Source organism: Podarcis bocagei (assembly GCF_964188305.1).
Source record: "Podarcis bocagei genome assembly, chromosome: 2".
NCBI classification, from domain to species: Eukaryota; Metazoa; Chordata; class Lepidosauria; order Squamata; family Lacertidae; genus Podarcis; species Podarcis bocagei.
This window is the reverse complement of record NC_138126.1, coordinates 92,763,527-92,786,626: the sequence shown is the minus strand read 5'-3', so window position 1 is coordinate 92,786,626 and position 23,100 is coordinate 92,763,527. Positions and strand designations below refer to the sequence as shown.

General features: G+C 45.5%; 1 protein-coding gene and 1 long non-coding RNA gene across 3 annotated transcripts in view; one reads left to right on the top strand and one right to left on the bottom strand.

Moving 5' to 3' along the window:
- Positions 1 to 8,227: 8,227 nt before the first annotated feature.
- The window catches only part of PMP22 (peripheral myelin protein 22), a 31,611-nt gene continuing 16,738 nt past the window's right edge, over positions 8,228 to 23,100 (bottom strand). For both annotated transcript variants that reach the window (XM_081183869.1, XM_081183870.1), the window contains exons 4-5: positions 15,782 to 15,922; positions 8,228 to 9,926 (exon numbers count right to left, since the gene is read on the bottom strand). In XM_081183869.1, coding sequence (XP_081039995.1) covers positions 9,760 to 9,926; positions 15,782 to 15,922 — 308 coding nt within the window. In that variant the 3' untranslated portion in view covers positions 8,228 to 9,759. The remainder of the gene's footprint in view (positions 9,927 to 15,781; positions 15,923 to 23,100) is intronic.
- On the top strand, positions 10,436 to 14,059 carry LOC308581461. The gene is made up of 2 exons (XR_014005092.1): positions 10,436 to 13,175; positions 13,366 to 14,059. It is a non-coding gene; the product is annotated as an uncharacterized lncRNA (long non-coding RNA).

Genomic DNA, 23,100 nt, shown 5'->3' with positions numbered 1-23,100 from the left:
CAATATTATTCCATATTCATATTTCCTTATTCTGTTTAATTCTAGGTTAGTACCAATCAATAGCACCAAATACAATCAAGTATATTAAAATGATAGCGTAAATATAATAAAGTGTAATGTAGGCCAAGTTTCTAAATACAATTATTAATCATCATAACTCAATACCATTCCAAGTTAGTTGGAATGTATTATCACAGTTGATATCTAATCCATATCTGTTTCCCATAAGGTTTATAAACAATACCCAATTATCATAAAAATTGAGGGCTTTTCCTGCAACTGAATGTACTTTGCAACCTTTCTACGTTATTCCACATTTTAACCAACCACATTTTCACTGTTGGTGTTTCATAGACACTCCACTTCGTAGCAATCTTTTTCCCCCCAGCCAAAAATAGGAGTGGCACACTTTTTATTTTATTTTTTTGCAAATATTTTTTATTGCATTTTCTATGAAAACTTCCATCTTTCCATTTTCCACATCACATATTTTAGTTTGTTGAACCTCCCTCCACTCCTCTGACAGTCATCCAAAATAATTCTCCTATTTACACATTTCTTAATAATAATATCACCTTTAAATAAAAAGTTTTTATATCCTTATTTACATTCTTGCGATATTCCTCACTTTTCACAAAGCCTCTTTAAAACACACTAGCGTTGTATTCTCCTCACATATAGTTTTCAAATACTCTCTAAATTTTCCCCAGTCCTCCAAAAACTTATGGTCTCTTTGAAGTCTAATTTTCCCCGTTAGTTTGTCCAATTCCGCATAATCGATTAGTTTATTTCTCCATTCATCCAGAGTCGGTACTTGTTCTTGTTTCCACCTTTGAGCTATCAGCGTCCTCGCGGCCGTTGTTGCATACTGGAAGAGTTTGAAATCCCTCCTTTTTATTTCCCTTCTGGTTATCCCTAGTAGAAAGGTCTCTGGTTTCTTTATAAAGCTATATTTTAGCATTTTCCTTACCTCATCGTATATTTTTTCCCAGAAACCCTTCACTTTCTCACATTCCCACCACATATGCATAAACGTGCCCTCTTTCTCTCTACATCTCCAGCATTTGTTGCAGATCTTATACATTTTGGCCAATTTAACCGGTGTCATATACCATCTATATACCATCTTCATGGCATTTTCTTTTAATGTTATGCATGCTGTGAATTTCAGATTTTGATTCCATATCTTTTGCCACTCTTCCAGCTCTATACTGTACCCTAGATCTCTGGCCCAGTGAATCATTACCTCTTTCACCTCCTCGTCCATCGTAGTGGCACACTTTTTTAAAGTAGTGAGGTGAATATGGGATGTGTGTGGAAATGTGGCCATAAAGACTGAGGTACCTCTGGTTACGTACTTAATTCGTTCCAGAGGTCTGTTCTTAACCTGAAACTGGTCTTAACCTGAAGCACCACTTTAGCTAATGGGGCCTCCTGCTGCTGCTGCTGCGCTGCTGGAGCATGATTTCTGTTCTCACCCTGAAGCAAAGTTCTTAACCCGAGGTACTATTTCTGGGTTAGCAGAGTCTGTAACCTGAAGCGTATGTAACCTGAAGTATATGTAACCCGAGGTACCACTGTACACTTAAGTGGACAGCCCTAATGGGGCTTTTCAGTTTGGAGAAAAGGTGATTAAAGAGGGGAGCAGGATAGATGTGCATGCATGATGTGGATAAAGCAGATAGCATCCCGTGAACCCCAATCTCCAAGGGGTGAGAGATTTAAGGGGTGTGAGCACATACCTTGGATTGGGCTTCCTCAGAATGAAGCCCATCGGAGACTCTGGTGTCTTTTGGATATAGAGCTTTGTTTACACAGGCTGAGCATAAGACGGAAGTGTCTGCAGTTTTATTGCTCCAACAGATCTTGCTCCCCTATTGATTTCCAGCCCTCCCTCCCTCTCGCAAAGCCATAGCTTTGCTTGCCGCACAAAGAGCGAGTTGGGCCTCTCTGTGTCTTCCCAGCTCCAGAGGAGATCAGAGTTTGAATCCTGCTCAGTCTGACGGTGCATCCCTGTTCCTTGCTGGGAACAGGTGAACACAGCCAACACAGGGTTTAACCCCACTCTGCTGCCCAGCAGATGATGACATGAGAGATACAAATCAATGTCTATGTGAAGTTAAGGTTGTTACATCTTACATCTTGAAGACTGGTGCAAAAAGAGTTCATAAAACTTCTCTACAATCTTCTTATCCTTCTATAGCAAACCTTTAACTCTCTTGTCCAATCACCTCCCCAGCTGGTTTCCTTTCTCATATGTTTAAATATATTTCTATGGTTGGTCTAAATGTTTTCAGAGATACACTGCTCATATTATTTTCACGTCCCTCGGCATCTGCTTGCTTTTCTTGTGCCAACATTGTGTTCCTTGTTGTTCCCATTTGGGCAAGAGCTCCATTTTCTGAATGAAGCTTACTTGCCTCTAATAGCTTCCTTGACTCTGCTCGCTCATTAATCATGCTGCTGTTTTCTTGAACTTCGTAGGACTGCTCTTGCCCTGCTTCTCTTATTTAAATAGCATGTGAGCTTCCCATGGGCATCTGTTGGCAGAAGCAGATTTAGGGCAGTGCAACTGGTTGTGCCACACTGGGTGCCAAGCCTAGGGAGCACTGCAGGGCATTGCAACTATGACAGATAGTGAACTGAGCAGAACATAAGGCGAGAGGCAGGGGCCCTGAATATTGGTGTTGTGCAGGGCACTGCAGAAATTTGAAAGACCAAAGTCTGTAAAGGAGTGGATTCCTATTTCCAGAAAGCTTAGACCATTTCCCTGTGGTCTTATAGCTCCCCCCAAAATATGCATTAAAAACAAAATTGTTGTAACGTTTAAAAGCTCAAAAGCAAAACCCATAACTTTTCTTCCCATTTCAAATTACATCAGGAAGAGGAATTGCTGATAGTGCCACCTTTCACCACGGGATGGCAGAGTTTCACCATCTTTCCCATTGATAAATAAAGACTTAAAGAGTTGCTAAATTGCTACAGCCCAAGCATAAAGGGGTTTGCATAAAGCATAAAGAGGAGGCAGGTTTAGTCGTTGTCTGAGGACTATCCCTGCCTCCGGGTCTGGTCCTGACCGGATGGATACTAGAATCAGCAAGGGATACCCACATGACCTGAAGGTGCTGCTGTGCAATGCCAGGTCAATGATTCATAAGACCACTGCCATCCATGACTTGATCGTGGATGGAGAACTTGACCTGGCATGTGTAACAGAGACTTGGTTGGATGAAGCAGATGGGCCTGTCCTTGCCGCTGCTTGCCCACCAGGTTTCTCTTACACACAGCAACCCAGGTCACATGGGCGGGGAGGGGGGGTTGCAGTGATTTTTAGGAAGTCATTAGTTTGCACCAGGCGTCCTATTGGGAAGACCCAGTTTTCTGAGTGCATGTTCTGGAAGTTGGGCAATAGGGGCAGTACAGGATTCCTTTTGGTGTACCGACCTCCCCGCTGCACCAAGGATTCCCTGCCCGAGCTGCTTCAGGTCGTGGCGGATGTTCTCCTGGAGACACCTAGCCTGGTCGTCCTAGGGGATTTTAACATCCATGCCGACACGACCTTACAAGGGGCCGCTCGGGACTTCGTGGAAAGCATGGCCTCCATGGGGCTGTCCCTGAATAAGTCTGGCCCAACCCATAGTCGTGGACATGCCTTGGACCTGGTGTTTACCTCTATGGATGTTGGTGATCTGACACTAAGTAAAAGCGAAACGAAAGAAGTGCCATGGTCAGATCACTTCCTGGTGCAACTGGACTTCTCCGCGACCCTTCCCCTCTGCAGGGAGGTGGGACCAATTCGGATGGTCCGCCCCCGCCACTTAATGGATCCAAATGGTTTCCAGAGAGTGGTAGGGGATACTTTATCCCATGTTGATGGCCTTTCAGCCGATTCCCTGGTGGCCCGCTGGAATGTGGAGTTAACCAGGGCTATTGACTGTTTGGCTCCGAAGCGCCCTCTCCAATTGCATGGAGCCCGGACAGCCCCGTGGTTTTCCACGGATCTGAGGGCAATGAAACAATCGTTGAGACGGCTAGAGCGCCGGTGGCGGATAACTCATTCCGAATCTGACCGGACACAGGTTAGAGCTCAACGTCGAGCCTACCAAGTGGCGATAGCGAAGAAGAATTTCTTCACCGCCTCTATTGCATCTGCAGAAAACAGCAGCAGGAGACTTTTTCAGGTGGTTCACAATTTAGCGGAACCACCTGCAACATCGGGGCCCAGTACGGGCCACATGTTCTCCTGCAATGATTTTGCAAAGTTTTTTGCAGATAAAATCGCTCAGATTCGGGAAGAAGTAGACTCCACCGTGGGAGCAGGGCCGGGGCGGGAGAGTGCTAGAGTTCTGTCTAGTCAAGTTGAGTGGGATCAATTCCAATCTGTTACCTCCGAGGATGTGGACAGGCTGCTTGGACGAGTGAAACCAACCACCTGTCTCCTGGATCCTTGCCCATCCTGGCTTATAAAAGCTAGCCGGGAAGGACTGGGCGATGGGCTTCGTGGGGTGGTGAATGCTTCCCTCCGTGAGGGAGCCTTCCCAGACCCGCTGAAAGAGGCGGTTATTAAACCGCTTCTTAAAAAACCATCTTTAGATGCGGCCACGATGGCCAACTATCGCCCAGTCTCAAATCTTCCATTCCTGGGCAAGGTGATTGAGCGAGCGGTTGCCGAACAACTCCAGGCACGCCTGGAAGAAGCGGACCATTTGGATCCCTTCCAGTCGGGATTCAGGCCTCATCATGGGACTGAAACTGCCTTGGTCGCACTGGTTGATGATCTCCGGCGGGCTAGGGACAAAGGTGAGAGCTGTTTCCTAGTTCTGCTGGATCTCTCAGCGGCGTTCGATACCATCGACCATAGCATCCTTCTGGACCGTCTTGAGGGGCTGGGAGCTGGGGGCACTGTCATACAGTGGTTCCGCTCCTTCCTCCTGGGCCGTGTTCAGAAAGTGGTGGTGGGGGATGAGTGTTCAGACCCCTGGGCTCTCACTTGTGGGGTGCCTCAGGGTTCTGTCCTCTCCCCCATGCTTTTCAACATCTATATGAAGCCGCTGGGAGAGATCATCAGGAGGTTTGGGCTGGGTGTTCATCAGTATGCGGATGATACCCAGCTCTACCTCTCTTTTAAATCAGAACCAGTGAAGGCGGTGAAGGTCCTGTGTGAGTGTCTGGAGGCGGTTGGAGGATGGATGGCGGCTAACAGATTGAGGTTGAATCCTGACAAGACAGAAGTACTGTTTTTGGGGGACAGGAGGCGGGCAGGTGTGGAGGATTCCCTGGTCCTGAATGGGGTAACTGTGCCCCTGAAGGACCAGGTGCGCAGCCTGGGAGTCATTTTGGACTCACAGCTGTCCATGGAGGCGCAGGTCAAATCTGTGTCCAGGGCAGCTGTTTACCAGCTCCATCTGGTACGTAGGCTGAGACCCTATCTGCCTGCAGACTGTCTCGCCAGAGTGGTGCATGCTCTGGTTATCTCCCGCTTGGACTACTGCAATGCACTCTACGTGGGGCTACCTTTGAAGGTGACTCGGAAACTACAACTAATCCAGAATGCGGCAGCTAGACTGGTGACTGGGAGCGGCCGCCGAGACCATATAACACCGGTCTTGAAAGACCTGCATTGGCTCCCAGTACGTTTCCGAGCACAATTCAAAGTGTTGGTGCTGACCTTTAAAGCCCTAAACGGCCTCGGTCCAGTATACCTGAAGGAGCGTCTCCACCCCCATCATTCTGCCCGGACGCTGAGGTCCAGCGCCGAGGGCCTTCTGGCGGTTCCCTCATTGCGAGAAGCAAAGCTACAGGGAACCAGGCAGAGGGCCTTCTCGGTAGTGGCGCCCGCCCTGTGGAACGCCCTTCCAGCAGATGTCAAAGTGATAAACAACTATCTGACATTCAGGAGACATCTTAAGGCAGCCCTGTTCAGGGAAGTTTTTAACGTGTGATATTTTATTGTATTTTTGGTTTTTATGGAAGCCGCCCAGAGTGGCTGGGGAGGCCCAGCCAGATGGGCGGGGTATAAATAATAAATTATTATTATTATTATTATTATTGTTTGCTTTTTGCTCAAGCATAAACATGCTTTTTCTCTGAGACACCAAACACAATTTTCTTCAGTGTAGCAATGTCTGTAATCCAGTCTAGTGCCTGCAAAAGGTGTATTGAATATCACCCAAGCTTTTCCTCTGTGGAAATTCACAGATCAAACATTTCTGAATGAAAAGGGAGCATTTGAAAAGCTTCCCTCAAATGCATGAGGCTCTATAATTTCCAGGAGTGTGCATGTAGGGCAGAGATTATGAGGAAGAAAGATAGAGTTTCAGGAATTCCAAGTTCAGCCAAGATTTAAAGAGCAATTTGAGTGCATTGTGGGGAAATCATTCTTTGCCCAATCCATTATCAGATGTTTCAAAAACCAAATGACATATTGAATCTCCAGTATTTGACTCATAACTTGCCAGGGGCTGACAGGAGTTATAGTTCAGTAATATCTGGAAGGCCAAATGTTCCACATACAACCTGTTAACCTTATTTCTGCCCATGTGATGTTGAGTACACGCTTACTTTTTCTGATTGCCTTATAATAATGCCAACCAGCCACTTGGAACGTCAAAGTTGAAATCCAGCTTTCCCCAACCAATTAACTCCACATATGTTGAGCTCCCATCAGCCCCAGCCAGTAAAGCCAATGTTAAAGGCTGATGGGTGTTGTAGTACAACATATCCGGTGGGAACTAGGTTTCAGCAAGGCTTATCAAATCCATTAGTGTTAACCACTGTGAGGGCAATAGAAAGGCCAAATGGAGACTCTTCACCTAAAGGTAAAGGTAAAGGGACCCCTGACCATTAGGTCCAGTCGTGGCCGACTCTGGGGTTGCGGCGCCCATCTTGCTTTATTGGCCGAGGGAGCTGGCGTACAGCTTCTGGGTCATGTGGCCAGCATAATAAGCTGCTTCTGGCAAACCAGAGAAGCGCACGGAAACGGCGTTTACCTTCCTGCCGGAGCGGTACCTATTTGTCTACTTGCACTTTGATGTGCTTTCGAACTGCTAGGTTGGCAGGAGCAGCGACCGAGCAATGGGAGCTCACCCCGTCATGGGAATTCGAACTGCCGACCTTCAGATCGGCAAGTCCTAGGCTCTGTGGTTTAACCCACAGCGCCACCCGTGTCCCCTAGACTCTTCGCCTAGCACCCCCCAACCCCCCCCATCTTAAAGTGTTCCATGCCACCTGTACCACAGCAGATTGTAAGAGAGTCTGAGTGGGGAAAGTGCTGGTGTTTTGGTGGAGCAATGTTCTTTCCATTTTGGCCTCTTAAGTCAGCTGCCCCAATTTAAGCACAAAAACAGTGAGTGGAGCATCACCAGTTTTATTGACCCAACTCCACCCAGGCAGCCTGGTTCACAAAGATGTAGGAGGAGCCCAACCAACCCCATGTGGGATTTAAGTCATGACCTCTTGGCCCCCAACACCCCCCAGAGAGGTAGCCTGCGTCAGCGGCCATATCAATTTCCCATTAAGATCCAGCTTCACAAAGCAAAAAGACTACAGTCGTCTTTAGGCCTCTGATGAAGGCTATGGCTCAGAACACAAAGGGTTACAGCAGGGGTCAGCAAACTTTTTCAGCACGGGGCTGGTTCACTGTCCCTCAGACCTTGTGGGGGGCTGGACTATATTTTGAAAATAAAAATGAACGAATTCCTATGCCCCACAAATAACCCAGAGATGCACATTCTACTCATGTAAAAGCACGCTGATTCCTGGACCATCAGCGGGCTGGATTTAGAAGGCAACTGGGCTGGATCCGGCCTCCAGGCCTTAGTCTGCCTACCCATGGACAAGAGAATCATCCCATAGGGAAGGAAAAGAGGTCATACTATAAGCAGCCCTGAAATGTCTACCTTGTGTATCTCTTCTACCTGGCTTGTTTATTGCTTGTCTTCAGTGTTGGGGAATGCAATGGGTGAGAGAGGGTGTGAGAGAGAGAGATTTCCCTACGGAATGATTCATTGCAGGCAGCTAGTGGATATGCTAGCCCCAAATGGGGGTAACCAACAGGTGCCCTTCAGATTTTGCTAGATGCCCATTTTCATCATTCCTGGTGATTGACCATCATTTGGAGGGTACCACATTGGTTACCCCTGCCTTAAATAAATACATACAGCATCTTATTGTTCTAACCACATATACTTGCGTCCTTCCCAAAGATATACAACCAAAGGCCAAAGCATGTGAGTTATTCTGACTTTTATTTTGTTGCTTCTTAGTCCACACAAGTTGGTATAAAATCAGAAAAGCAAAGCAAAATAATCATATAATAATGTCTGGAGTCTTAGCATCAAAAGGCACCGCTTACACATCTACACACGGCTGCCAATACAGTTCATTGCCAGACACACTTTGGGGGGGGGGGACACACAGAAAAGGGTTACAGAGGAGCTGGAAGGAGGGAGGGATCCTCAAGGGGCTAGAAGGTTCACTTACTTCCCTCCCGACCATGAAGTAAAAGGAGTGGGGGAGAGAAATACCTTGGTTATAAATGCTTTATTAAAAAATAATAATAGTAATAATAATAATGATGATAGCAACTTTCCTAAGTACAAAAGCAGTTACAGGCTGTATATATTACACAAGAATTATTTATCATTCCTATTCCTTGGTTTATCTCAAAATCGTTATCTGACTTTCCAGTGAGTAAGGTTAAATGGCTTAGCGATATAAGGAATGGTAAATAGATAGCACCATTTCACAGATTTGGTATTCAATTTTGTAAAAGGGGTTATGGAGAGGGGTGGGGTGGGGGTCTGGAACTTAGAAGGGTTCCTTGCTTTCCCCTACTTTAGCTTATTCTTTCTGCCTATTGTCCCACAATGGGCAAGGTTGGGGGGCGACACACCAGTGGGTAGTTACAAACCAACATGGCGGACTTCTTTTTCGTCCCGTGTCTCCCTCCAGTGTTTCTTCTTAGCATCAGTGCTCATCTTGGCCATCTCAAAGTACGGAGAAACGGACCTGATTTAAAGAGGGATTTATGAAGGACTGGCGACATTTCTGTGCTCCCAGGAGCTCCAGTTGTCATACGAAGAGGGGGGTGGGGAAGGTGGTGATATTATGCAGCTTCTGGTTGCATTGGTGGGACTATCCTTCACATACGACGCCACAGCTTGACTAGCATTCCAAGGGGTTCCAAAGCTGGGCTCGCCCAGCCATGCGTTCCTCATCGTTGACATTCCCCTTCCCTCTACGTGGCCATTGCAAACCATCTTTTAGTTAACGTGAGCATATGAGGGGCATAAGCAAACATCAGTGCAGTGGGCGGCATATCACACCTATCTGAGGACCAAGTTTATGGCTCCTGCCTTGTCATGTGGCTTGGGGATTGGAAGTGGAGAGCTATGGAGGAGGGATCCATTTGCTTCCACAGCAAGAGGGGAGGGGGAACGGCACTCTGATTATGCTGTTAGGAGTTAAAGAGTCCTTAGGCACTTTCTTTAGGCTTTAAACATGGCGGCAGGTCAAACAAACAAAAGCAAACAGTACTATGTACATATATGTAAAAAGTGTTATAAATAGGTTTTTTTTAAACCATAGATACTATATACATCTTCAATGAACACAGTAACCCTTCTTTCAGTTTGGTTGTTTTTTTCCTTGTTGATATTGTTTTGGTTAACTTCCTTTTTATTTGTTTGTTTCCATTTCCTAACTCATCAAGGCCCCCTTGTCCTGAGTGCTGTAGTCTCAGCGGCCGCCCTCGACACATCATTCGCGCTTCCGCAGGATGACGTAGATCACCCCACTAATGACGGCCAGCGGGAAGGCCACCCAGGCCAGGATGTACGAGAAGCCAAAGGAGATGCTGTCTACAGGGGGATGCCAATCTGTATGTCTCGCCGTGAAGATGGTGGCCCCGGACATCACACATAGACCTGCGAAAGAGAAGTCAGCAAAGAATGTAAGCAAGCCAATCCAGGTCCAACATGGAAGATCAAGCTGGGATGTATCTGTTATAATGAACATCTCTCCTTCTCCACCTAACTCCTTCTGAACTTCCCTACCACAATATTTAACAAGATCCAGCAGCTTGGGGGCCTTTAAATAAATTCATGGAGGACAAAGCACTCTCAATGTCTGCTCGCCACAGACCTTGACTAGATACGCCTCCGAATGCCAGTGAAGAGAAGAAGAAGAGGAAGAGTTTGGATTTGATATCCCGCCTTTCACTCCCTTTAAGGAGTCTCAAAGTGGCTAACATTCTCCTTTCCCTTCCTCCCCCACAACAAACACTCTGTGAGGTGAGTGGGGCTGAGAGACTTCACAGAAGTGTGACTGGCCCAAGGTCACCCAGCAGCTGCATGTGGAGGAGCGGAGACACGAACCCGGTTCCCCAGATAACGAGACTACCGCTCTTAACCACTACACCACACTGGCTCAGTGGCTGGAGAAAGAGCTGTTGTGCTCATACCCTGCTTAGGAGCACCTCAAGACACCTGGTTTGCTACTGTGAGAATAGGATACCAGGCTAGGCAGGCCTTTCGCCCAATCCGGCAAGGTTCCTCTTACGTCAAGAAATTTCAGGCTGCAAGCAGGTGTGAGCAGCCTTTTTGCCCCCAAGGGCCAACTGGGCGAGTGCTTGAGCATGTGCGCATGTGCACACATGCTCTTCTGGCTTTCAACGTATCTCCCTGTTGAGGAAGAGAAACCCAATAGGAAAAGAGGCTTTGAAAGCAGGATCACACAGGTGCCTGCCAAAAAGAGCCTCACTTTCAAAGGTTCTCCAAACTCCAAGGCATCACTATCTTTTGCAATTTTGTATTCTTCAGTATAAGGACCTTAGTTTTGTTTGTTTTTAATCAGCTTTGAGAAGAGAATTAAATTCATGCAGGATCAGCCTATCCTTCTATCTCCAGAAACACCACATCTTGGATTTACTGTGGTATACAGTACCTAAGTTTTCCTATTACAACTGCCACCTTAAAAGTTCCTCTTAACTGAAAGAAATGGCCACCAATCCTCTTTTTTGAGCTGGGAGGAGTCTGCAATGCCCAGTCGAGGAAATTGGATCAGCCCTCTCTTCCTATGAAGGACTGCTCCATTGCATTTCAACAGGTACACTGGTCTGGCTGAGGCCCTACTCTATAATGTACTAGGGAATAATTAATCCTGCCTTGCTGCTAATAATTAAAGCAGAAGTTTGTCTTCTTTTTTCCACTCTGCTGCCTCCAGTGCCCTAAGCCCCTGTGATCAAAGCGTGAGCAGGTCAAACCAGGCCCCCTTCCTGCACTAATGCCTCTAAGTTCAGCATCTTTGTATTGCCACCTCAGCAATTCCAGCTCTAGAACTATTTCCTCCCTCCTCCTGAAAAGCTCAGCACCAGCGACTGCCAGGATTACACAATGGCTCTTCTATTCAGTGCCCAGAACAAGGCCTTTTCATTGATCCCAGCAATTCCACAACCTGCTCAATGTGCCACCAGAGTAGTCTCTGTTCCAAAGCCCTGTGACCTCAGGACCACCTACACCTAACCACAGTGATATTTGAGCTGTTCTTTCCCTCCACACTGCCCCCTTTGTTTTCACAAAAGTGCAGGAGTGGGAATGTGTTGAATTCAGAAGCTGCTGATGCAGCTCCCATTCTCTGAGCCATCGAGAGGACACCCACAGCCACAGCCACCAGCCCATGGACTGGGAGCATAAGCAATTGTCTCTCACTTTGGGTGGGATGGGCAGTCGTGCCACAAATCACCTACTGGCACTAGACAAGAGAGTGTGGATTGTGCATGGGAAGAGCTGGGAAGGAGGAGGAGATGATGGTGGTGATTTTGTTTCTGCTTGAAGTAACCAATTTTTTTTCACTGGACCTCCAACAAGTGTGGAGGGTGGGTGGAGAGAGAAGGCACTTAAAGGGGTAGGGAATTAATACAAATGTCTTCTGTTCCCATCTTGCAAAAGAAAATGGAAAGTCCGTTCCTAGAGACAGTATCTGATGCAATCTCCATGGGAGAACACCCACTGGTGGAGCAAAGGCCACCGGGTTCATCTCTGAACCAGAATAGAGTTGAAATTCCAGCACTCATTTGCATCTCTAGCAAAAGGAGGGTACACACAGAAGAAGTTGGAAGCACTATCCTATAGGATAGGAGAGGAAGATGGCACCAGTCAATTGATTTGGGCCTAACATAAAATTTAGCCGTCCCAAATAATTCCCCCGCCCTCCAACTTTGAGCGTTGGAAGAAACTTCAAAGCAACATATTTGAGCCACTGGAAACACCAGGATAAGTTTTGTATGACTGAAACCTGGTGCTATGGAACGTTTGCATTCAAAGTCTAGAACTAGGAACCCAAACACAAGTGTTATTTTGAAAGTCAGTATCTGTCAAGCACACAAATTGATCTTGTAATCTGATCTACTTCTGCATGTCTCTGCAGAAAAAAACAAACCCTTCAGATTTGATAGATTCATAACATGCTGTATTCAAATGCTGATGGCATCAATCGGTCATTATAAAAGTAAAAAAAAAATCTGCATGAAAGTTGCTGAATTTGGCATGATAAACCTATTATGAAAGCATATGTTCAAAACTCAGATTTTGTTTTCTAGTTACAATACTGTGTAACCATCATGTACTCTGAGACTGAGTTCAGTTTTAATTGCATTTCCTGGATAGTTCACTTGGTTAGAGCATGGTGTTTATAATGCCAAGGTTGCAAGTTTGATCAGCTGCATATTCCTGCATTGCAGGCGGGGGGACTGGATGAACCTTAGGGTCCCTCTCGCTGAAAGACCCACACAAAGAACAGAAGTACACCTAATATTACCCAGACAGTTCCCGGTGATCAGCACCCTGCTCCTTCCAAAGATGCTGGAAAGTTACACATTAAAACCAGGCATATTTAAACTGCAGTTTATAAGCAGCACAGGGCTGAGTCACAGGAAGGAAGGTTGCCTTGGGGGCAAGATCATCTGCAAAGAAAGTGATTGACGGCTTGGAAAATGCTTTCTCATGGACTGGAGAGCAGGGCTGGCTTCCAAATGCTCCACCCAACAGAAACAGAGGTTCCAATTGCTCACACTGAATTGGCCGGAGAGAATCAGGAAAAACACGAACAGGAGCTATCTTTATGCTGGCTGCTGAGGCTCCTAAATCTTCACAGCTACCAGCAACGGTATATACAAGGTATGGATTAATGTCCATAAAGCCCCAGGAATGTTATGAGGAAATGCAACCCTGACTTTGAAAAAGCAAACCTTTTTGGAGGAATGCAAATTAATCTGAGCACAAGCCAAAACAGCTCCCACTCTGGAGGCTCTTAAACAGACTCTCTCTCTCTCTCTCTCTCTCTCTCTCTCTCTCTCTCTCTCTTTAGGAGCCAGGGTGTGGAATGCTCACCCAATGCTAGGCTGAAGTGCAGTGAGATGAGGGACAGGAGAAGAAGCTGCTGACACAAGAACTATTCAGAAGCACACAGCAGCTCCCTTTCAAGCCTGGTGCTACAGCAGTCAGAACTGTGGACTGAGTGGGTGAATGGCGGTTGATGGTACTTCAGCCCTGGGAAAGTGGTTGGCAAGCGTGCCACAAAACAAGTCCAAGAGATGGTGCCATTGCAGAAGGCAGTACATAAGGCAGTCCTGATTATCTTAGGACAGTGATGGCCAGACTTGGCCCTCCAGCTGTTTGGGGACTATTGAAGAGCATTCTTCTCTTCAAGGATCTGTGCCGGCTGGGATTGTGATGAAACATCAATGAGTTGCTTCAGGTTTTCAGTTTCTAAATGATACTTCTTCAGAAGGGCATCCTCATCCATAACTTCATTTATTATTGGGTGGTTTTTCATTTTTTTTGGCTGTACTAGCAAACTGGAGGGTTCTAAGAGTTTCTTCGGCGGATGTCAGAGTGACTGTGCAGATTTCCACCCAGTGATTTGTGGAGAATCCATGTTAACGTACTGTCTCTGTAGTTAATGTTGTTAGAGGGTTTTTTTCCTCTGGTGGCAGATGACAGAAACTACGACACCACGAGACCGGTGTAAAACAAATCAAATAACGGCTTTATTACAAAAACTACAAACAACAAAGCTTGTGGGTGTTTTCTCCCTGCAGGCAAAGTTCAAAGTGCAACTTTTCCTCCTTTTGTAGTCATGACCAGCTGTACCCAATCTGCCCAGAGCTCAGAGAAACAGTTCTTAAAGGTACAAACATCTTTACTGTTTCTTTGCAGAATGATTCCCAAGAAATGTAGGCTCCAGTCTGATCTTCACAAAGTTTATTGATAACCTGGCTCAAGATGGAGAGGCTCCGGTTTACAGGTGAAACTCAAAAAATTAGAATATCGTGGAAAAGTTCATTTATTTCGGTAATTCAGCTTAAAAGGTGAAACTAATATGTGAGATAGACTCATGACATGCAAAGTGAGATGTGTCAAGCCTTTATTTGTTATAATTGAGATTACGGCATACAGCTGAAGTCATCCTCCCCATAAAGCTCATCTGCGGAAGAAAGCATGAAGTGCTCCAAAATCTCCTGGTAGACAGCTGCATTGACCCTGGACTTAATGAAGCACAGTGGACCAACACCAGCTGATGACATGGCTCCCCAAATCAACAGAGACTGTGGAAACTTCATACTGGACTTCAAGCATCTGGCATTGTGTGCCTCCCCATTCTTCCTCCAGACTCTGGGTCCTTGGTTTCCAAATGAGATGCAAAAGTTGCTCTCATCAGAAAAGAGGCTTGGGACCACTGAGCAACAGACCAGTTCTTTTTTTCTTTAGCCCAGGTAAGACACTTCTGGCCTTGTTTCTTGTTCAGGAATGGCTTGACAAGAGGAATACGACATTTGAAGCCCATCTCCAGGATCCGTCGGTGTGTGGTGGCTCTTGATGCACTAACTCCAGCCTCAGTCCACTCCTTGTGAAAGTCCCCAACATGTTTGAATGGTCTTTTCCTGACAATCCTCTCCAGGTTGTGGTCATCCCTGCTGCTTGTGCACCTTTTTCTTCCACACTTTCCCCTTCCGCATAACTTTCCATTAATGTGCTTCAATACAGCACTTTGGGAACATCCAACTTCTTCTGCAATTACCTTTTGAGACTTTTCCCTCCTTATGGAGGGTCTCAATGACGGCTTTCTGCACAACTGTCAGGTCAGCAGCCTTCCCCATGATTGTGCTTCCTATTGAACCAGACTGAGAGACCATTTAAAGGCTCAGGAACCCATTGCAGGTATTATGGATTGAATAGCTACTGCACCTTTTCACAATATTCTAATTTTCTGAGATTGTTTTTTCCAGACAATGTTCCCTTTCTCAGCAAGGTCTGCATTCTCTCTGGCAGGGAGCGGGTGCACCCGCATGCAGACAGTTACAGCACCTTCCTCACACCATGCATAATGTTGTTCAATACAACCAGAGAATTCTTGTTGCTTACAATAGTAACCGGCCTTTTTCAATCGTAAGCATAATTATTAAATTATTAATAATTTAAATTATTAAAATTTAATTGCTAAATGTGCTGTGCTGTCATCTAAATGATTGTTAAAAAATATTAAATATCCTATAGTCTTTTAAGTTGTCTTGCCCTTTCTTTCTTTAGAATGTTGTGTAAGAAATTTAAGAATAATCCTACATACATGCAGAGCACATGACAGGTTAGAAAAAATCATGTTCTGCATCTTAACTTTGCTATTCTGGAGTCTCCCTTGCTTTCCATCATTAACCAATGCTCCATCTTGGACAATTTCCCATGGCAATGTTCCAGGATATGCAATTCCACTCCCCTTTACTTACCAGCAAGGATCTGGAAAATGCCAGTAAGGTAGAACCGTCCGCCCTTAGTGAGAGTGAAGAGCTGGCAGAAGAACAGGAACAAAGACAATACGCTGAAGATGATGGAAAGGATCATCAGAGCTTGGACACCCTGCAGCCATTCTGTAAAAAAAGGAAGATACACACAAAAAACCATTAGGGCAATTGCAGACCAGAGGTAGAGGTTCTACAGATTTATCTGTGCAAGGGCAGAAAATTCCCTTCTCTGGCTGCTGAACATGCGATAGCAAAGCAGTAAAAAAATAATAATCCAGTGATTCTCTTTGTATGAAAGCTACAGTAGAAATTGATTGACTATCATAAACATATATATCAATCGTAGCCAACATGGTGCCTCCAGATACTGTTGGACTACAGCTCCTCAAATCCCTCACTATTGGCCATGGTGGATAGGGGGAGTCCAAAAAACATTTGGAGGGCATCAGGATAGCTACCCCTGCTATGTGTTAATAGAAGTCAAGCACTTTCAGACTCAGCTGTTGGGGCCCATGTTTTTTCCTAGGAAGGTAACCAAGCAGTTCCAGAATTAAGGCACCAATAGAGTCTCTTGCAAATCTCACCTCGAGCATACAAGGAGGAAATTCAAGGGTGTTTTATAAGTGCTGCTTCTGGGATGAGCAGGAACTGAGCAATTTTTCTGGCCATTTGTGCCATCTCCAACCAAACCTTCAGTGTTTTTTATCCAATTTTCAGAGGATAAACACGGAAAGTACGACAAGGAGACCACAACTTACTCACTGGCTCACAACTCTCCCAGAACCTAATAACGAAGCAGCTGTTCATAGCCCCCTTTCTATCATTTCCAGAGCTAGCCTGCCTGCAGCTCTTGATATTTTACCCATTTGGCAAGGTTGGAAGTTCCTGGCTGAGTCAAACAAAACTAATTGACACGATTGCCCTTTAGGGATGCAAAGCAAGGCCAGCTAGAGAGAGCTAAAGGACCAGATTCAGCCTGCATTCCAGAGGCTCCCCACCCCAATTTTGTCACATTCCACAGTCATTTGCTAGGCGCTATGCCCATGACCCAAGATCGCTAACCACAGCACTTCATCTGAATGACCTGCAGTTGTGGGAGAAGAATTGCAGTTTCCAAACCACTGATCTTATCAGTGGCTTGAGGAACTGAACATTTGCAATTTCTCCATGGCAGCAGTGCTTGCAGCAATACGCTCGCAAGGGGGTTTAGAGAAGCAGCTATGCAATCTCCAGAGGAGGCAGAACAGCAGCTATTTAGAAAGGCCCCGACATGGCTGCTGCTTCGACCGGGGTGCTAAGAAAGCTGCAAAACTCTGAAATAACCAAGCATCATTAAGTGACAGCCCTGTCCCCATTTGGAACCTTAGGCAAGCCACTTGCAGCCCAGCTGTCAAAAGTCAGGAGACTTACAACATGAGCTCAGTCAAAAGGCCATCCTTGATGTCTGAGTCAGAGCTGAACTATTTGCATGCCTTGTGGGTGGGTAAGTGTCCTTGCAAAACAAACACTACAATGAGCACTCCGAATACCACAACAGCGCACTACTTCACCCCAGGAACCTTTAAGTTTCTCTATAACACAGTTTACTCCTGCAGGCGTAAAAGGGAGACGGCAGGGTTGGCTTAACCCAGTGGAACAGCTCCACCTATTTATAGCCCCCTGGAAGTTAGCAGACCAAGCAAAAAGATTGCTCGACTTGCACATGCAACAGACGGCCTTTCAATGACTAGGGCTCTTCCTACTGCTGCTTTGTCTAGGAGGCATAGAAACCTGCAAACTGGTGGTCTAGCATTTCTAAGGCAGGCTCTGAGAATTTCATCAGAGCCCCAGCTTTGCATATTTTGGAAGCAAGAGGGGCTTCAATGGAACATCCTTTGGATGAGAGGCTTGTGTGCTGTCAAGTCTGTACCATCTGCTGTTTCTGTTTATGGTGCCCAGGTCCTCTCTGCCTTAGAAGAGTTCCATCCTGACCCACAATGTATCCCATCTTCCTTAGCAAAACATGAAAGATTTGGGCATTGGGAATCTGGGTGCATATTTTATCTAATATTGCCATAGTTCTTTTGAAATCACAGCTTTTAAAAGAGGTTTTGGCCGTAGCACTTGATTTCTTAAGCAGAAATTTACAATATCCTGATTATTCCCATGCAAACACCATATTAACTTTCGTTTTAATTTACTGTAATCATCTCTCTCTTCCAGCCCCCATTTCAGCTACAACATAAACTTCTGCAAACAGAAGTCCTGAATATCCCCAAAGCTCAGGTTTTTTAAATTCTTGTCAATAAATGCATTGTTTATTAAGAAGGAACATAGTAATATTTACTCAGTATATTTAGGCCATAATCCCAAGAGCATTTACTTGGAGGCAAATTCCAGTGTTTCAGCATTGAAACTTTTGTATGTTTTCAAGAAGGCTTGTAATTTTTTCTTGATTTTACTGTTTTATCATTTGTGAACTGCTTTGAGGGTTTTTGTTTTTTTTTTACAATCAAGTAGTGTATAAATTTTATGAAATAAATCCATAAATATTTCCATTTCACCACTAGAGATACTGCTATGGAAAGAAGTTAGCCGGCAGCTCAGAAGACAGACTTCAATTATGTAGCAGTGGGAAAAGTAGGGCTTGTACTACTAGATAAGTCCATTAATAGGGTCAGATAAAAATGGTGAATATTGGGCATTCACACTTCTTGGTGAGTCACTCACGTTCCCATCCTATGCACGCTTATTTGGTTTCAATGAGTCATTTCCAACCTAAGTGTGCTTAGGATTTTGCCCCAATCATGTTAGATATTTTACAGAAGCAAGGGCCAGCTGTCATTCCAGTATCCCAAATAAATCTCAACTCCCACACGTACATCCTGCTCCCTTAGAACTTCATATGGAGTCATTCATCCAAGCAGACTGTCTATCACAGGAGAACGGCCCACACCAAAATTAATGGAAGCCAATTCAAACACTACCGAGGACAAATATAATTCGCTCTTCCAACAATACCCACTTTTCCAAAAATGTGTACAAACCACAGGGATGTTTCCTATGAGATTTCACATGTGATTGTATATCTGAGGCTTCTGAAACTCTTGAAGCTATTTCACCATAAAATAGAGGATAGAAATATATGAAGTAGTTTCATACTGAGCAAGCACATTGGTCCATTAAGCTCAGCTTTGTCTAGACTTAGTGTCAGTGGCTTCCAAGGACTGAACCTGGGGCCTTCAGCATGCAAGGCATGTGATCTACCACTGAGCTTCATCCCTTCTCCCAAAAGATGTGGCACAATGTTACCTCTGATGGAATCCCAAGTCTTCCCATGGGCTCCCTTTTTATTGAACAGGAGCAGTCACTCTGCTGCTATTGCACAGCCAAATGCTGGCGGGTGGGTGTCTCGGCTGGTGAAAGAGAAGTTCTGGAAGGATTACAAAGTGCTGAAATGCAGAGTTTCCAGAAGGGATTGTGACTCGATTCATGCACACCACTTTTCCATGATGTGATGGGGCAAGGGGAGTGTGAGAGAATGATGCAACAGGGTGGGTGGAGCGGATTGTGTGGGGCTTTCCTACAACTTTGATGCCTGAAGGCTGGGTGCCCATTTTATGAGAAAGTCCTACATGATCTGCCCCACCCACAAGTTGCATCTGAACCCCACAGCAGTCAGGGGGAGAACTTTTACTCTTCACACACAGACACACACACACCCTTTGAATAAAACTATCTGAGAGGAAGATAACATTTTGGAGATCATTTAGGTGGTCTAATGAGAAACCCACATGAAGGGTTTCGAATGCCTAATTACTTTATTTCTTTTAGATTAAAAAGAAAGAAAAAGGAGGAGGAATAAGAATGATATGCACTGTGCAGGTTCTTTCAAGCCCTTTATCATTGTAGGAGCTTTCAAGAATGTAGCCCCAGGCAGATAAGAGCTATTACAAGTGTCATTAGTGTAAGCAACTAATAAATAAATGCAGCCGTCTCCAGATTGCAGGCTCTCAGAGGAAGAGAGCTGCAGTTGGAGGACTTTACAAGTGGCCCAGTTCATTTACTGACATGGTGTGCTTATTTTCCCCCGGGCACCAAGGGTCAAACACAGAGTGGAGCAGCAGCAATAGCCTAATGGGAGCCAGTGTGGTGTAGTGGATAGAGCAGGGGTCAGCAACCTTTTTCAGCCATGGGCCAGTCCACCACCCCTCAGACCATATGGTGGGCCAGACTATATTTTTTTTTTGGGGGGGGGAATGAACGAATTCCTGTGCCCCACAAATAACCCAGAAATGCATTTTAAATAAAAGCATACATTCTACTCATATAAAAACATGATTCCCGGACCATCCGTGGGCCGGATTGAGAAGGTGATTGGGCCGCATCCGGCCCCTGGGCCTTAGGTTGCCTACCCCTGGGTTAGAGTGTGACCTTGGTCCAGTCACTGCCTCCCAGCCTAACCCCCTTTGCAGGGTTATTGTGAGGGATAACTGGAGAGGGGGAGAAATGTGTATGCCACCTTGAGCTCCTTGGACAAAAAGGTGGGGTGTAAATGCAAGAACTGAACTAAATGCTTTGAAAGCATGAAGGCACATGAAAGATAGACTCATCCCTTATATACCCAATTGATCACTGAACTCTGCAAGTGGGGGGTTGCTCCTGCAGGCATCATCTTATCAGGAGGCCCATTCCTGATTCCTCAGTGTAGGAATCTGGCCTTTAGCATGGCCACACCTACCCTATGTAAACCCCCCCCCCCTGAACAGTAGACAGTTGGCGACTGTGTTGCCTTTTCACAGCCCCTGCTGAAGACCTTCCTCTTCCAAAAAGCCTCTTAAATAGAGATATTCCCTAGTCTGGCTCTGCATGGAATTGTTTTTCTAAAATATGGGTAGGCAAACTAAGGCCCAGGGGCTGGATCCAGCCCAATCACCTTCTAAATTCAGCCCGTGGACGGTCCGGGAATCAGCATGTTTTTACATGAGTAGAATGTGTCCTTTTATTTAAAATGCATCTCTGGGTTATTTGTGGGGCATAGGAATTCGTTCATCCCCCCACCCCAAATATAGTCCAGCCCCCCACAAGGTCTGAGGGACAGTGGACCGGCTCCCTGCTGAAAAAGTTTGCTGACCGCTGTTCTAAAAGATGTTTTTCCCCCCTGGTTTTATCGCTTGTTGCTTGCTACCCTTGGCTCCCTTTTGGAGGAAGGGCAGAATGTAAGTCAAATAAATGAAGTACAATGGTCTTGATTTCATTCCCTAGCATATCTGATCCAAGCAAGACCTGAAGTGGGAGAAGGTCTGGGGGGAAACCTCTGCCGGAGAGCTCAGAAAGCCTAAACTAACTAAAGTCAACAATACTGAAATGGTAAAGTGCAGCAAATTCAGAGCATGGCCCGCAGAGTGAGCAGCTTCAGTTGATGTACACCAGTGTGCCAGCTGACTGCAGCAAATGACAGCGAAAGAAAAACTCCTCTAAATCTTGAGGGGCAGAATAATAAGACTGTCAGAGCCAAAGAACTGGCCTCGGAAGATATAAGAGGCATGTTGATAAGATAAACACAGTACAGCGGTGAGGCAACGGCAGGTGGAAAGAATGTGGCATGCTTGGACTGATGGGGATGTCAGAGCAGCCCACTAACAATGGATAGAATGTGACATATGAATGGAAAATACATAGTAAAAATTGGCATAGACTACATCTGGTAGCCCAAACAGGCTTTTTTTGGGGGGGGGTTAATAATATTAACACAAATGTGACAATATGCAGAAAAGAAGCAAACACAATTCCACAGCTAAGCTATTCAGAATGAGATAAGTAAGGATGCAGTGAATTCTCTCCAGGGCTGGATGATCTGAGAGGGTTTGGGACATTACTCTGCCTGAGCATCTAAGCCATCACAAGAAGGCTTCAAGGGGAGTTATGAAAGGAGACCATTTTGATCTTGTATGGTCTCCATTTATATGCTTTATAAATAAAAATTGTGCACCGCACAGGCCCCCAACAACACGTGCCGCTGTGTCGTGTGGAAATTCTTAACCTGAAGCACTATTTCTGGGTTAGCAGAGTCTGTAACCTGAAGCGTATGTAACCCAAGGTACCACTGTATATTTAAAAAGAAAAGAAAGTCAGACCGATAGACAGAAAGCTTGCAGTGAAGATTTTCCTCACCTTTGCATTAAGAGGACTGCTTTTTCACCACTTTTAACCACACATTGTTAAGGTTGCTAGTCCTGTATACCTTTCCCCCATTCGTGGAACACTGAGAGAAGTGTTGTCAGCAGCATGTTTTGCATACAAGGTACCAGGTTCACTCCCCAGCATCTCCAATTAAGACTGGCCAGAAAACCTTGGAGAGCAGCTACCAGGCAGCATCAACCATACTGGGATAGAGGGAGCATTGGTTTGGCAGCCTTACATGTTCTTGACTGAACTTGCAGCCTTGCAGAAGCAAATGAAAATGCACCGTTTGATGAGTGGGCTCCTACATGTTATTTGCCCCCCAGCAATCCAGTTTTGAGATTAGCACTTTCAAGATTGCCAAGCAAAAAGATCACTCACACACACAGCCCATATTCACAATGTAACATGTACTGTAATGACGCTAAGTACATGTGTTAAGTGAAATACTATTTCCCTGTTTTCTACGGGTGTGTAGCAGCTTCAAATGAATCCCAAGCCAAGCCCAAAGTCTTTGGTGGAGTTCTGGGCTTGGCAAACATAAAGATAAGGTGCCCCAAGTTGAAGTGGGAACCCCACCCCTAAAGCACCTTGTGATGAGCCAGTAACTTGGGCACCACCATCACCCAAGAAATAGAGCCAGCCACATTAAGGAAATCGCAGGGAGGGAAGAGGGAGGAGACAGAGTTCTGTTGTCAAGCAAGGAATAATCCAAGGAAACAATTTTACCCAGACCCTCCAATCCCAGTATTTTGGCGGAGGAAACCAAATCCATTTTAGTTTTCCTCAAATCAATTTTAAAGATGGAGCACAAAAACCAGTGGGCTATTTTGTTGGCAATTTGGCAGCTTTCTTATTTAGGGGCACCCTCTCTCCTGCCTGTTCTTTTCAGACCAACTGTCCACAAAACACTAGAGAAGCAATTTAGACCAAGGCAGGTTGTTTTCCAAAGCAGCACATTAGTGCTCCAGTTCCCTCGCTTGTCTCCCCTGCATTATAAGCCCGCTGGACAAAACCTGGCTCTCTTGTACTTGCAAAACAAAAGAAAATGGCAAGTTGCAGGAATCTGTCATAACTAACTGGTGTGGTCTAACCTTGTGGATTTGTGTAACCCAATCTCACAATGGTGCCACTGAGCTAAT